Below are 14,671 nucleotides of genomic sequence, written 5' to 3'. Positions count from 1 at the left end.
GCGGCCGGCAAGTCCGGTTCCTAGGTGCAGGGGCAGCCAGGGGGTCTCTGAGTGACCCAGGAACCATGGCCAATGGGAGCTGTGGGGCGTTGCCAGTGGTGGAGCCTCGGAGAAAGGGAGGGGCAGCAGTGCGGCCTTGGGAAAGGGGCAGGGAAAGGGCAGAGCATCGGGGAAGGGGGCAAGAGTGTTCGGTTTTGTGCAATTAGAAAGTTTGCAACCCTACCCGACTCCCCACTGTGCTTCAGGCCATCCACCCCGACTCCTCACCGTGCTCCAAGCCACCCAACCCAACCCAAACCACCCCCCACCGACTCCTCACCGTGCTCCAGGCCACCCAACGCTTCCCCCCTGTCCCCGTGCTCCAGTTCCACCCAGGTAGTTGGTGGCCATCTTTTTAGGGCAGTCTCATTTCCACATACAGAGGGTGTAGGGAAATTGTGGCCATCTGGCCTGGCTTCAGCTTCATTGTTGGCAGTCTGACTAAGGGGAATACAACAAGATTGAAGCCAGGAATAGGAAGGGCATGTGAAAGTTTGTTTTGTTTTTTAAAGAAACAAACATTTTGCAAGACTTACAACAAAATCATAGAAATGTAGGGTTGGAAGGGACCTCGATATGTCATCTAGTCCAGTCTCCTGCACTAAGGCAGGACTAAGTATTATCCCTGGCACATGTTTGCCTAACCTGTTCATAAAAACCTCCAATAATGGAGATTCCACAACCTCCTGAGGCAATTTATTCCAGTGCTTAACCACCCTGACAGGAAGCTTGTCCTAATGTCCAACCTAAACCTGCCTTGCTGCAATATAAGCCCATTGCTTCTTATCCTGTCCTCAGTGGTTAAGGGAAACAATTTATCACTCTCCTCTTTATAAAAAAACTTTTACATACTTAAAGACTATTATCATGTCCCCGCCTCAGTCTTCTCTTCTCCAGATTAAACAAACCCAGTTTTTTTCAATCTTCCCTAATAGGTCATGTTTACTAGACCTTTAATCATTTTCGTTGCTCTCCTCTGGACTTTCTCCAATTTGTCCACATCTTTCCCAAAGTGCGGTGCCCCAAACCGGGGACGCTACTCCAGCTGAGCCCTTATCAGTGCTGAGTAGAATGGAAGAATTACTTCTCCTGTCTTGCTTACAACTCTCCTGCTAATATATCCCAGATGTTTGCTTCTTTTGCAACAGTATTCCATTGTTGACTCACATTTAGTTTGTGATCCACTATAACCCCCAAATCCTTTTCTGCAGTACTCCTTCCTAGGCAGTTGTTTCCCTTTTTGTATTTGTGCAATTGATTATTCTGTCCTAAGTGTACTACTTTGCATCTGTCCTTATTGATTTTCATCCTATTTATTTCAGACCATTTCTCCAATTTGTCAAGATCATTTTGAATTCTAATCCTGTCCTCTGAAGTGCTCACAAGCCCTCCAAGCTTGGTATTGTCTACAAAGTTTAAGTGTACTCTCTATGCCATATTCAAATCATTTATGAAGATACTGAACAGAACCAAAACAAGGAAAGATCCCTGGGGGACCCCACTTGATATGCCCTTCCAGCTTGGTTGTGAACCACTGATAACTACTCTCTGAGTATGCTTTTCCAACCAGTTTTGCACCCACCTTATAGTAGGTTTGTCTAAGCTATTTTTCTCTAGTTCTCTTATGAGAAGGTCACGTGAGACTTTCAGTTTCGGCAACACTGAAATATACTCATGGGTCTATTAAGCTTTTGGATGACAGTTGTGGAAGCAGATTCTCTTTCTGTAGCAGGATACTTTTAAGAATGGACCTATTGGGTCAGACCACTGGTCTGTCTAGCCAAGTATCCAGTCTTCCAACAGTGGCCAATGTCAGATGCTTCAGAGGGAATTAACAGAATAAGGCAAATTATCAAATGATCCATCCCCTGTTATCCAATCCCAGCTTCTGACAGTCAGAGGTTTAGGGACACCCAGTGCATGCAGTTGTGTCCCTGACTATCTTATGTAATGGCCATTGATGGATCTATCCTCCATGAATTTATCCAGTTCTTTTTTGAACCCAGTTATACTTTTGGCCTTCATAACATCCCCTGGCAGCAAGTTCCAGAGGTTGACTGTGGATTGTGGGAAGAAGTACTTCTTTATATTGTTTTAAACTTGCTGCCTATTAATTTCATTGGGTGACCCTTAGTTTGTGTGTTATTTGTTTATCCCTTTCTGAAAATCAACCTCAGAGCTGATCTAAGTTGTTGCAGGCATGGCTGGGAGACTAGCCCCCAGCCCAGTCCACCCCTTCTGCCTGAGGCCCCACCCCACCCCTCTCACCCCCTTCCCCTGCTGAAGCCTAGAGCTCCCCCACACGGCCCCCAGCCCCAGAGCACCAGGCAGGCGGGTGGCGCAGCCCCAAACTCCGGAGTGCTGGGTGGGTGGTGCAGCCCCCACCCCCAGAGCACCGTGTGGGCGGGTGGCATGGCCTCTAGCCCCAGAACGCCAGCTCCAGCCGTCCGGAGTCCCTGACTGCAGGCCAGCCCCCACTAGCCCCAGCCCCAGCCACAAGGGAAGAGCCGCAGAGCACCGGTGGGAAGCAGGAGGGGGTCTGGAGGCAGTGTGTGGGCAGGGTAATGGAGGGCTGTTTGGGGAGGCTCAGCCTCCCCCAGTCTTTGATACCTGCCCAGGGCTGCAAGGGTAATTTCTCCAGCCAGGGATCCCCAGATCACAGCAATATTTCCTCCACATCCCCTTTTTCTGGCTACCCTTCGTACACACCTCCTATGCTGGGGACTGTGGATGGCAAGGGTGAGGAATTCCCCTCCTCAGTGCTATTGCCCTACCATCTCATTTAGCTTCACTTTACCTTACTGTAATATAAAATGTGGTTGTTGTGGGACCAAATTACCCTCCTTGAAATCAGTGAGTGTTTTGTTAACTTCAGTGGTAGCAGAATATTCCCCCCCCCCCACACTTGTAAATTCCTTTAAGATGCTCAGCTGAAGGTTAAAAGTATTCTGTAAAGAGACACCATCATAGCACAGTAGTAGGTTTTGGAAAAACAAGCTTTTACAAAAGCTTAATTCAGTAGAAATATTGTCATGGTTAAAAAAAAAAATCAAATGGGAAATAGGCTCTTTGAAAACATAAACATTCCCTTGCTATGTTTATGACCAAACTCTGCAATACGGTGCAGTAAACCGGTGCAGTAAACGTGACAGGGAAATTGACTAGAAACAAACTGAAACTGACTAAGGCTCCAGTCCTGCAAACACAAATAGTAAGATTAACCATGTGCAGGATTGTTTGCTGGAACCAAACCTTCTTTATTTTAGCTGTCCAAGCTCAGAAAAGTGCAATAAAATAAAATAAAAAAATACAAACAGCAAAATTAGTGACAAAATAAATTTGATTTAAAAGTTAATATTTAATAATGTACAGTTCTCGTCTTACACAGACCACTTTTTAAATATAGTTTTTGACCTGGCATTTTTGTCACAAATCTAGTATGATTTTATTATTTAAGCACAATTTTAAAATGTATTAAAAACACAAAGTGCAGCCGCACAGTTTAAAATAAATCAAACTGATGAGACTACCTAATGAAAAGATGGTAAGAGAAGACTGTCCTGGGCAAACAGTGAAAGGCAACAGGTAGTCCTCTGAAGAGCACTGTATAAAAAACATGACTTAATGAAGAGTTCTATGTGAGCTGGAAAGCTTGGCTCTCTCACCAGCAGAAGTTAGTCCAATAAAAGAGATTACTTCACCCATTGTCTCACTAGTAAAAAACAATGCAGTAGTGGCTCTCAGTTTTCGTAGGAGGAAAAAAAATGATTTCAGTTCAGCAGGTTTGTAATATCATTCGATCACATGATGTGGGAGCGACCATATATAATGACTGTTCACAATTAGATCTAAGGGAGGGGGAGGGAATTGCGGCTAAAATAAATAATTAAATTAAAACAACACATGGTAAAAGGATGATTAAATTCACTTCCAAGTTCTTAAACAGGAAATGCAAGATTCAAAATGCACATTTTAAGAGGGAGGAAGGAAATAATATTTTATTAGACTAACTTCTGTTGGTGAGAGAGACAAGCTTTTGAGCCGCACAGGGCTTTCGCAGGTACTTTCCCTCCATCCCTTGCATTAGTGTGTTGTTTCAGGCTTTGCTTCCCTATTGTTACCATGTGTCAGCTTTTTAAAAATATTCCCTAGTGTAGCATTTAAAAAGAAAAGGGAAAAAATGGGGGGGGGGGGTCCTGGAGCGTGCTGGGATTTTCCAGATTAGGTCTGAGAAACTGGGTGTGTTTGTTTTTGTATCTAGAGAATGAAATGTTTGGGGGAGAAATTATTCTTATGCAAAGTAAAGCTGGGAATGAAATAACAGGCTAACTGGGAGAACAATGCAAACGCCGATTGCCCGCAGCTAAAAGGACGTGTGAAATTAGAGGGTTGAGCAAGATCTTGCGTAGGTGATGCAGGTAATGATGAGGCAGTGATTTCGTTAGGAAACAGCCCTTGAGGAAGCGCGATTAAGCGCTGATTGCTTAAAGGTGGTGGAGCGGGGAGCGGGGAGGGGCGTGGCAGGAGTGGGCGGTGCTCGCCCTGAGAGCGGTGCCTGGAGGGGGCGGGGCTCCGGAAGAGGGCGGTGGATGGTGATAGGTGAAGGTTGTTACATTGGCCGTATTAGAAGCCAGGGCTGGGCTAGGTCGGCTCTTTGCAGCTGCGGGCGGCTGAGCGAGCACGTGAAGCGGAGAACCCGGGAGCGCCCAGCCCAGGCTCCAGAGCAGCGGCGCCCGCCAAGGAGGGAGGATGATAAACGTGTCGGCAGTGTGGTTGTTAGCCCTCTTCTTGCAGGCAGCGTGCTCGGTGAGTCCGAGGCCTGGGATGCTGGCCGGGGGGGCGGGGGGTTATTTGTTGTGCCCGATCGCTGTGCCGGGGGGGAAGGGAATGGATGTGCAGAGGAGCAACAGGAGCTGGACAATCTCTCCCCCAACTCCTCTGGGGAGGGTCAGCCCTTTTACACCCTCCGAAGCCCCCCCCGGGCCAGAGCCAGGCGCAGCTTTGGCGCTTGGTGGGGGAGCAGAGGCTGTGAGCGGGGTGGGCTCTTGGTGCTCCAGGCCCCTGGAAGCGGGCTGGGGGGGAGGGGAGGGCTGCTTGCTTCACTTCACCCCCTGCATTCAATTACCCAAAGCGGCTCCATATGTTGCGAGGCTCCCAGTCCCGCGCTGGCAGGAAGCGCTCTCCGGCTGCCTTGGCAGGAGCTGCTGAGTCTGACACCGCTGCCTCCTTTCAACAGGTTATTAGCGCCGCGCCGCACCCTCCCCTGCCCCGCTCTGCTGGCTGACACCCAGGGCTTCCAGAGCCTGCTGCAGCCCGCCCCGCCGGGCTCCGTTCAAAGCCGCCCCCTGCGCCCGCGTCGCCTGGCTGGAAGCTGCCCGCGCCGGAGCCCTTCGCTCCCCGGGTCCTGCCCCGCCTCCCGCTGGCTGGATCTTTGCTCTGGCCTCTGTTCCGCGGCGGTGACAGGCTCCCGCTGGTCCCGAGGTGGCGAAAATGCCCCCGAGCGCTAAGCCGTGCGCTCTCCGCCGCCGGGCGTGGGGCTCGACTAGCAGATGTAGGCGGCTGTAGGCTCCCCGCACGAGGAGAGACCTTGTTAACAGACCCCTCAAGCAGCTGCCCAGTTAAAAATCAAACGGAGGGGGGGAAAGCTCCGCTCCCTGCTCCCATGGGCTGGGCTAAGCGATAACCTAGTTTAGATCCTTGCTCTGAAATGGCCACTTACAGCTAGCGTGCCGGTGGGAAAACGTTCAAGAGTGCTCCCAAATCAAGTCTTTCTGTCGTGTCCTTGTGCTCATGCTGTGGCGCTAAAACAGAAAATCATGTGGCTGTGGCTTGTTCCCATGCCTAGACCTTCTTGCGTGGGTGTCTTTCTCATTAATTTTAAATAAAATACTTAGTGGCTAACATGCCTATTTAAAAAAAAAAAAAAACTTTCCCTAATCCTCACTGCTTCAGTCAATGGCCTAGTTATAGTAAACGCTCCTTCTGTAGTTCCTTGCTGACTTCAGCTTCTGCAGAAGGCTTAAATCAGGTTTCTACAGCAGTGAGTGTAGAGTTTATTTCGTTGAGTTGATAGTGCTAATCTCTATATAGATCATCTTCAATTTATCTGGGCACCGAGTATGTGCCTTCCCAATGGTGGATTAATGAAGCCGTTTTAACTAGGCTCTCCAAGTCAACACTCTCCTTACTACCCCAGTCAAAGCTTTATTTGGCGGTCAAAGAATTTTTTTAAATCTTCCCAAAAAACCTCACTACAGCCTTAAAAAGATTTTCAAAGTGGGCTCCAAATTTGAGTGGATTGGTGTAGCCACTTAGGTTCTCCTTCAGATGGCTACCCATTGTAGCCACCAGATGTCAGCACTGAATAGCAAGTTCACTTCAGTGCTGTTCAGTCTCTAGTTGGCAAAATAGTCATACAAAGCAGTTTTAAAAAGTTAAGTTTTGCGCCTGTGATGATTGCATAAGCCATTCCATAGTACACTCTGTTGGTCTAACTTGAATGAAATGGAAAAGCACTGACTCCTTTCATTAAAGTGATTGTAAACACTCACTAATCCATAAAATCCACCTCTCAGGCATGTGTACCCACTTCATAAAAGTCACTCGAGGTGACACAGCGAGTTAGTGGCAGAGATAGGACTAGAATTAAGCAATACCCGGCTCCCAGGCGCATACGTAGTCAATTATGCCTTGTATGACTTGTGTGAACAAGTGCATTATTTATTGAGCATGACCAAGCCTATGTAGTGCCCACTTTCTCCCATCCTATAAACACACGGTATCTGAATCTGCACTATTTGTGTAGTCTGTTCCTCCCCTTGGATATGCCATGAGGGGAAGGAAAGTGTAACTTTCCCTACCAGGACAGAGCAGTGTCCTTAGCTAAATGGCCTGTCCTGAAAACCAAACTGTCCCTCCCTGGTTGAATTTCAAATGTTCCAGAAATAATAATATTAATAATAAATAAATCCAGAAAGGGAAGGGAAATCTACAGTAAGGGGGTGCTACAGAAATCGTGAAATGGGTGTTTGAAAGCCCTTCAGGGTAGGAGAAATCAGAGTACACTTATGTACAGGCAAAGTACTACAGAGTTCTCTTGATTATCATTAGCAATCAAAAACAAAAGGTGGTGGTGAAGAGACCCCAGGAGCTTTTTCAAATTTAGATAGGGACAATCTCTGTAGTCCAGCTGCTGCTGCTTCATATCCGTTAACTTATGTGACTTGAACTCTAGAAATCTAATATCTGTATTAGGCCTCAGAACAGTGGATGGGCCCAAACTTTGGAAACTAAAACACTGCACTTTATTCCTGGGAATAACCAATCCTGTCCTGGCAGAGATGGCCTGGTAGAAGTGACCGGCATGACACCTCTTAACAGCACTTTTACTGTCAGACAAAGTACAGTTGGGGTCTATCCAGCTTTTGGGCCACCGTTGTTGGCGTAGGTTCTCCCTTACCACCAGGCCCTTATCTGTTTATGCATATCTGCAGATCATAGACATCTAGCATTAACCTGATAACAGGAATACTCTAAACTAGAAGACACTCAGCGTTTAAAGACAATTCACCAATAGGCAGAATCAATGAATAAATTAAGCAAAAAGCCTCAGGCAACACATTGGTGACTCAGTACCTAAATAACTTCCCTTGTAACTGTTGGCCCATGCTTGCATTTATTCTGTTTAAATTAATGCTGCTTAGAACCACAGATCAAAGCTGGCTTTCCTCTCAAGCTGCCCTTGACTCAGAAGATGAAGTTTACTGATTTGATAAGATTACCTCAGGTAATGGGTGTAGAAAGCACAGCGTTGCTGTGTAGGCCTCTGCCCGCTTGGGATCCCATCCGACATGCTTGTTGCTAGCAGTGTTCTAGCTAGTTCCCTCACCCGCTAGTCTGAGGAGTGGGTTGTGAAACATGCTTGTTGTTCACCTGATACAACTGTGCAGCCATGCAAACTGCTTGACAACTTGTCTCCTTGCCATGTTGCTGCATGAAGCCACAGAAATTCATTTCCTGTTCCTCAGCTTGTCCTGTTGGTATGTTGCCTGCTTTTTTTTTTGAGCTCTGCCCACAAGGGGAGAGCAGGGAGTTTTCCGCTGTCCTTGGAGGAGGCCGTGGTTTATTCAGGACAGTAAAATATGAGCACAACCTTCCCTGCTCACTCTCTGAAGTGATGGGGTGGAAAGTGAGAAGGGCCTGAAACTTAGGGGGACTATGGAGATTGGTACCTTCCTGGGTTCCTAAGCTCTGCAGAAGTAGAAGACTGTTCCTGGCATTGCTTAAGGGGACTTGGGCAGTAACTGTCTCTTGCTGTAGGAATGGACATGTCTGTACATGGCTCAAGAACCCAGGATGGGTCCATCTCCCCATTGGCTTTCTGAGACTGTGCTTCATGTTACTGCATGGCCTTTGCTCTGCTTTGCCTGGCCACACATTTGGGAAAAGACTCCCCTCTGATAGAGCACATGATCACAGCTGTGGTGTTCCTGTCCCGCATGCATGGGTTGTGGTCATCCAGGGTTGTTTGGGTTATTTCAATGAAGTTGGTAGCCTATGATATTTTAGCTGGTTAACATCGCCACGTGGCTACTAATCTTTAGAACTGCTGCATGAACAGTGTATCCTTACAGTGTAATACGCTTCATAGAACCTTAGCAAATCTATAGCTGTGGCTCCAGGAGGGCATGGTGCAAGCTCTCCCCAGCCTAGTTAGGGGAAACTGCATTAGCAATGTCCATTGTCTAAAAACCATGGCTTCTAAAGATGGATAGCTAGTTTTGATTGGGTCTCCGGTACAGACATGCTGAATGCTACAGTGGAAGCTAGCAAAAGACTGGTAGGGGCTGGCAATGAGCCTGGCTTTGCTTTGTATTCAGTGTTGAAAACCATTTCAAAGGTGAGATCATTCTGAGCTGCATGTCAGCTAATGTCTTATAAGGAAACTAGCTAGTCCAGCTTTCCCATTAAATCTCTGTGTATAAGGAGGAATCTCTGTTACACAAACTACCCATCGTAAATGGGGCTTTTCCATGTGAAGGTCCAGCTGCTGATGTACAACAGGTGTAAAATGTTGGGCCTTCAGTGGTCTCAAGCTCTTCCCAGGTGAGGGACACCAATGTAAGCATAGTTCTTAGTCTTTTTGTTCTAGGATGACTTACCTAGTACTACTGAATAATTAACACTTCTAATGGCAACCCTGGGAAGCTGCTGGAAGCTCAACAGTTCTCTAACAGCCTGAGACAAGTTACAGCAAGTGTAACAAACCTGTAAATCTTCTAAAATATGAAGCTGAAATTCTGTGCTTTTAAGTGCACTAACCTGAATTCTAGCTAGAACAAGGCTTGTATATAGTCCACATTAAGCATGTCTTTCAGTGTGTGGGACTCATTACTATTGAAATAATTGTCCTTAACTAAATGCTGTAGGGACTCCTCCCATACAAACCTAGCTTGATGTGACTCCTGGTGTCAAAGTGGACACTTTCCTCTCAGAGGACACTAACATTAATGGACTCCAATATTCCCTCCCTATGTGTTAAGCCTTCATTCTAGTTTAATTCAAACATTACTTTGTGACTAAGTTTTCTAGAAAAAGGCTGATGTAGGTTTCTGTAAGAGTTCCATGATAATGAACACTCTCCTATGAATGGAACATCAAATGAAACTTTCAGATTACTTCTGTGCAGAAAAGCCTAATCTGAGCTGTAAACATAGCAGTTCCCAACCATAATTAAAACACTGTTCCATCTTAATGTACACAGGACCTAACGCTAGCAAACAATGCTAGGTCTTGTAGCATGACTTCAGGAATGTGGTTGTCGTGTCTATGCACCCAGCTGGAACAGTGTTCTGTGTTGGGAACTACAGAGTACCTAACCATCCTACCCACATAATTAATATGCCGTATAGGCCAGGTCACAACTCTTCTATATCACTGAACAATCCAGTTGCAGATAAAACTTGGAGAGAATAAAGTTGACACATGAGCATTTCGCTTTCTATCATCTATCATCTGAGTCCTGGTCATAAAACTTGCCTTCATCAGAGACATATAACAAAGTAGTCAAACTTTTCCGGTACTACATGCTAACCTAACCTTTTTCAATAAAGCCTTGTGTTGACCTATTTTTTTTAATATTAGATTTGAGAGCCTCATCCACTGTAGAGCTTCCTTGATTTAAATTTAACAGTCAGTGACCAAAACTTTCAGTTGTAAGTGGTGAACACTAGGCTCTGAAGTAAGTGATCTATGATGCCTTTTGAAGTTGAGCATTCTGAATGCTGAGCACTTCTGGATATTGGGCTACCTACTTGGTGTGTAATACGGATTCCAGTAGCAACTCTTGGCCTACTGTAGAAGCACATTGTTTCCTCAATATGTTTGGTATCTGGACTGGCTAGTCAATCTGGAAAGCTATCTGGATATGCGGAGTTAATCTTTATCTGAAAAGCTAAAATGTGGCTTCTATGTGTAGCAAGATCAGCACAGATCTCTCATTACCAAGTTCAGAAGCAAAGTGGTGGAGGCAAACATTTGACTAAACTCAGAACTACAGCTGAATTTCAAAGTTCTGAAATTGACTATTGGGGTCTGAAGTGCTTACATTTACACCCCCCCCCCCCACCCCAGGATAACCTTTCCTAGTGGAATCTCTGGCTCATTGGATCAATGTGTAGTTGGGAATGTAACTTCCTGTTGAGTCACTGAAACTCTAGTCACAACTGAATCCTCAATGTTACACTTTTATGGCTCTTCATCCTCTGTCTAAAACCTGGAAACCCCTCTGGGGCTGTCCTGGCTTAAATGAAGCAATAAAAACTACTTGCCTGACTTAACATCTGGGTGTGCTGCTCTTAGTAACGTCAGTCTCCCCCCTTCTGCTTTGCAAAGTGATTCACTTATATCAAATGGATGGCTGTGTTCCCATGGCACATCATATCTTCCACTGTTATCTTCTGGTCTGTGGTGTCTGAAAGCTTTCCAGAATGAAACTGATTATATCAAAATTTACAAGAGGAACAGGACACAGCTCTGCAGTTGATGCACTGGCCATCTTCCAGTCAATGCTGGGTTTTTTGTTTCCCTTTTTAAAAAGGGTTCCAGAGGTCATCCTAACTTTAGTAGTAGGCAATTGGGAAGAAACTATAGCAAGGAACAGCATTGTGAGCAAAATCTAATTTGGGGAAGAATCAACACTGATTTTGTAAATAGTGAGGAATTCTTTGAGGGTGTCAATCGTGGATCAGGGTGATCCAATTGATTTAATGTACTTTTTTTAAGAAAGCCTTTGACATTGTCCCTCACCAAAGGCTCTTACAGAAACTCAGGTGTCATGGGATAACGGGAGTCATCTCCTGGATCAGTAACTGGTTTAAAAGACGGGGAAACAAAGGGTAGGAATAAATGGCTCATTCTTAGAATGGGGAGAGATGAACAGCTGGGGTCCCCCAAGGATCTGTGCTGTGGTCAGTGCTGTTCAACATATTTATTAATCTGCTGGAAGGGTAAACAGTGAGGTGGCAAAATTAGCAGATGGCAAAGTCCAAAACTGACTGAAGAGTTATGGGGATCTCACAAAACTGGGTGACTGGGCAAAAAAAGGCAGATAAAATTAAACATGAAGTACAAAGTAATGCATGCTGGGAAAAAATCCTAGTATACATGTATCATGGGTTCTAAATTACCACTCAAGAAAGATATAGGAGCCACTGTGGAGTGTTCTGAAAAAGTCAGCCCAATGCACAGCAGTGGTCAAAAGGCTAACCTTATTAGGAACTATTACGAAAAAGAGAGAAAATAGGACAGAAAAATATCATAATGCCACTATATCAGGGTAGTCAATGGGCAGACCATGGGCCAAATCCAGACCACCAGATGCTTTTGAACAGACCGCAACATTTTTTTATTTACTTAATATTGTTGGTTGTGGGGGGCAGGGAGGGCATCTTTCTCTGGAGTTTGGATCTTGACAATACCTTGACCAAGAAATTTGGACCCTGAAAAAAAATAGATTACTTCTGCACTATATAAATCCATGGTCCACCCACTCCTTGGGTTCTGGACCCGTTCTGGTTGCCCCATCTCAGAAAGGAAATAATGGAACTACAGAAGGTTTAGAGAAGGGCAACAAAAGATGGTCAGAGATATGGAACAGCTTCTGTATGAGGGACTAAAAAGAATATGGCTGCTTAGCTTAAGAGACTATTAAGGAGAGAGGTGATAGAGATCTATAAAATCATGAATGGTGTGGAAACAGTGAGTAGAGAAGTGATTACCCTTCTCGCCATACAAGAACCAGGGATCACATAATGTAACTAATAGGCAGCAGGTTTAATACAAACAAGAGAATAGTTTTCATAATGCACAATTAACCTGTGGAACTCATTGCCATGGGATGCTGTGATGGCCGAAAGTATAACTGTTAAAAGCTGGATAAGTTAATGGAGGATAGGTCCATCAATGACTATTAGCAAAGATGGTCAGGGATGCAACCCCATACTCAGGACCCTAAACCTCTGCCTGCCAGAAGTTGGGAGAGGAAGACAGAGTAGCTCTCTCCATAATTGCCATGTTCTGAACACTCCCCCATAAGCTCTAGTAATGACTACAGCTGGAGATGGGGTACTTGGCTGGGTGGGCATTGGTCTGACTTGGCATGGAAGTTCTAATGCTTCATCTCTTGTGGCTCCCTTTATTACTGAAACTTCTGTCTCTTTTTGAGGAGAGGGGAAAAGACTGTCGGATCAATTGGTTTTAAGTGATCTTGGTCCTAGTACACCAACTTAAGGCACTGGTGAAAGGTGGGGTACAAGCTATCTGACAGCAGTGGCTCGCTAGCAGGCTTGTAATACTCTACAAATCTATCTTTGCCTTTCACTGAGGCTCTGTCCTCTGTCAAATGCCACTCATTGCCTTAAGTGCTTAATGGCAGAAACAGCTGTCTTGAATTCTTTATGAATTAACTCCTGGGGAAGCTAAGGTGGTTCTGGATTCATTGCATGATTATGGCATGTCTACAATGCCCTGCTGTGGAAAAACTTACACTACAGATCTTGGCTCAGATTTTTGGACCAGGTGATGTCTGCATTAGATACTGCATGTTGCTCTACCAACCACCTCTCTGAAATATACTAGCCTACCCATAGCACAAAGCAGTAACTTCTCTTTAGTGGACTAGCTTTTTCTCATCCGTTCTTGGAAACCACACTTTGGCACATGGTTTTTATAAACAGGCAAAAACTGACAAAGGACCGTGTCTCCTAGACAGAGAATAGAATTTGAATTTTTTCTCTGAGGATATGCAGAACATGATTGTTTTAATGACCCCTGATTTTCCTTTCCCCACCAACTGAATTTGCACTAAGTTCAGAGGCTGCATTAGCTTTCTCTGACTTAGCTCAGAAAGCCTACTGTGGGAAAGGCTGTCCCAACTGACAGACTAATAGCCCAAGCAGCAATACACATACCAGTTAGAGCCAGGCAGTAGCACTAACTCCAGTTGCATCCAGAGATTACTGGAGGAACAGGCTATATAGAGGTCTGGGGGTGGGTAGGGAAGAACGGAGGCAGTTTACCATATGGAGAGCAAATGACTGTTCATCTGGAAACTGTTAGTGCAAGGTCTCTTGTAATGCTGCTACTTACAAAACTACAGTGACTTTGCTGGTGTCTGCATGAACTCCCCTGGGATTGTGTGTGGTTGCTAGTCCTTAGAAGAAAAATAACCTGGTTCTTTTTGGTCTCAAAGCAAATTCATAACCTACTATCTCTACTTCAGGCAAAGTAGCGTCTAAATGAGGCACTAATCTGTCAGTCCAGTGTAGTCTTCCAAAGTGTGTGGAGCAACAGAGCCAGGTTGCAAGCCACATCTCTTACTAAAATAGTGTCAATCCTACATATGAAACCTAATTTTATTAGGATTTTGGGCCATTACTAGTCTCTTCCATTAAGAGATGTAAGATGGTACACGCTGGAAGCATATCTGTTTACAGTTCATCTTGCCTTATTTCTTGTCATACCTCATTAAGTTATACAACATGCATAGGAAGGCAGTTTTAAACTTATTCAGATCTTGTGCCTGCATGATATTTGGAGACTGACACTCTCTAGTTGCAAAATAGGAGCTTGGGTAACTTGCAGCTCTGTGACAGCATATTTCTGTGGTAAGAAACAAGCTAAAAATACTTTTTTCTTTTTTTCCCCAATCTGCTTTGTATTTCTGTAACTAAGGAAGTATGTCCCCATTTCAAGAACAATGGGTCATCACAATTGGGTTTCTGTGCGTTCTTCCTGGTTTCAGTTTGCCTGGGTTAGGGGCAAGTCTCTTCCTAGAGAATAGCACACATGGCACAATTAAGTGTTGGCAGCACATGTAGGAACCTTCTGTCTTTAAAAAGCACTAAGCTATGCCCTTTGACGTCTTAACTGTGGACGCTGCTGCTTCTACACCTGTATGTAGGATGCACAGCAATAATCCAAAAGCTAGTTAGGAATGGGGCAGAAGTGTCTGAAGTGTCCTGGGGTGCCTACCTGGAGCTTAGTGGACTAAAGGGATATGTTGAGTAGGGTCACTCTTGCTGCACTCAACACTATAGTCAGGGTGGCCAAACATTGACTATCTGAGCTGCAT

At 45.2% G+C, this 14,671-nt stretch overlaps 1 protein-coding gene across 1 annotated transcript in view; it reads left to right on the top strand.

The window, feature by feature from the left end:
• Positions 1–4,682: 4,682 nt before the first annotated feature.
• The window catches only part of SDC1 (syndecan 1), a 31,968-nt gene continuing 21,979 nt past the window's right edge, over positions 4,683–14,671 (top strand). Inside the window, exon 1 of the mRNA XM_024210842.2 lies at positions 4,683–4,845. Coding sequence (XP_024066610.1) covers positions 4,789–4,845 — 57 coding nt within the window. The 5' untranslated portion in view covers positions 4,683–4,788. The remainder of the gene's footprint in view (positions 4,846–14,671) is intronic.

The sequence above is a fragment of the Terrapene carolina genome, unplaced genomic scaffold (assembly GCF_002925995.2).
Source record: "Terrapene carolina triunguis isolate 2854851 unplaced genomic scaffold, T_m_triunguis-2.0 Scaffold42, whole genome shotgun sequence".
NCBI lineage: Eukaryota > Metazoa > Chordata > Testudines > Emydidae > Terrapene > Terrapene triunguis.
The sequence above is the reverse complement of the archived record's forward strand: the minus strand, read 5'-3'. Positions and strand labels throughout refer to the sequence as shown.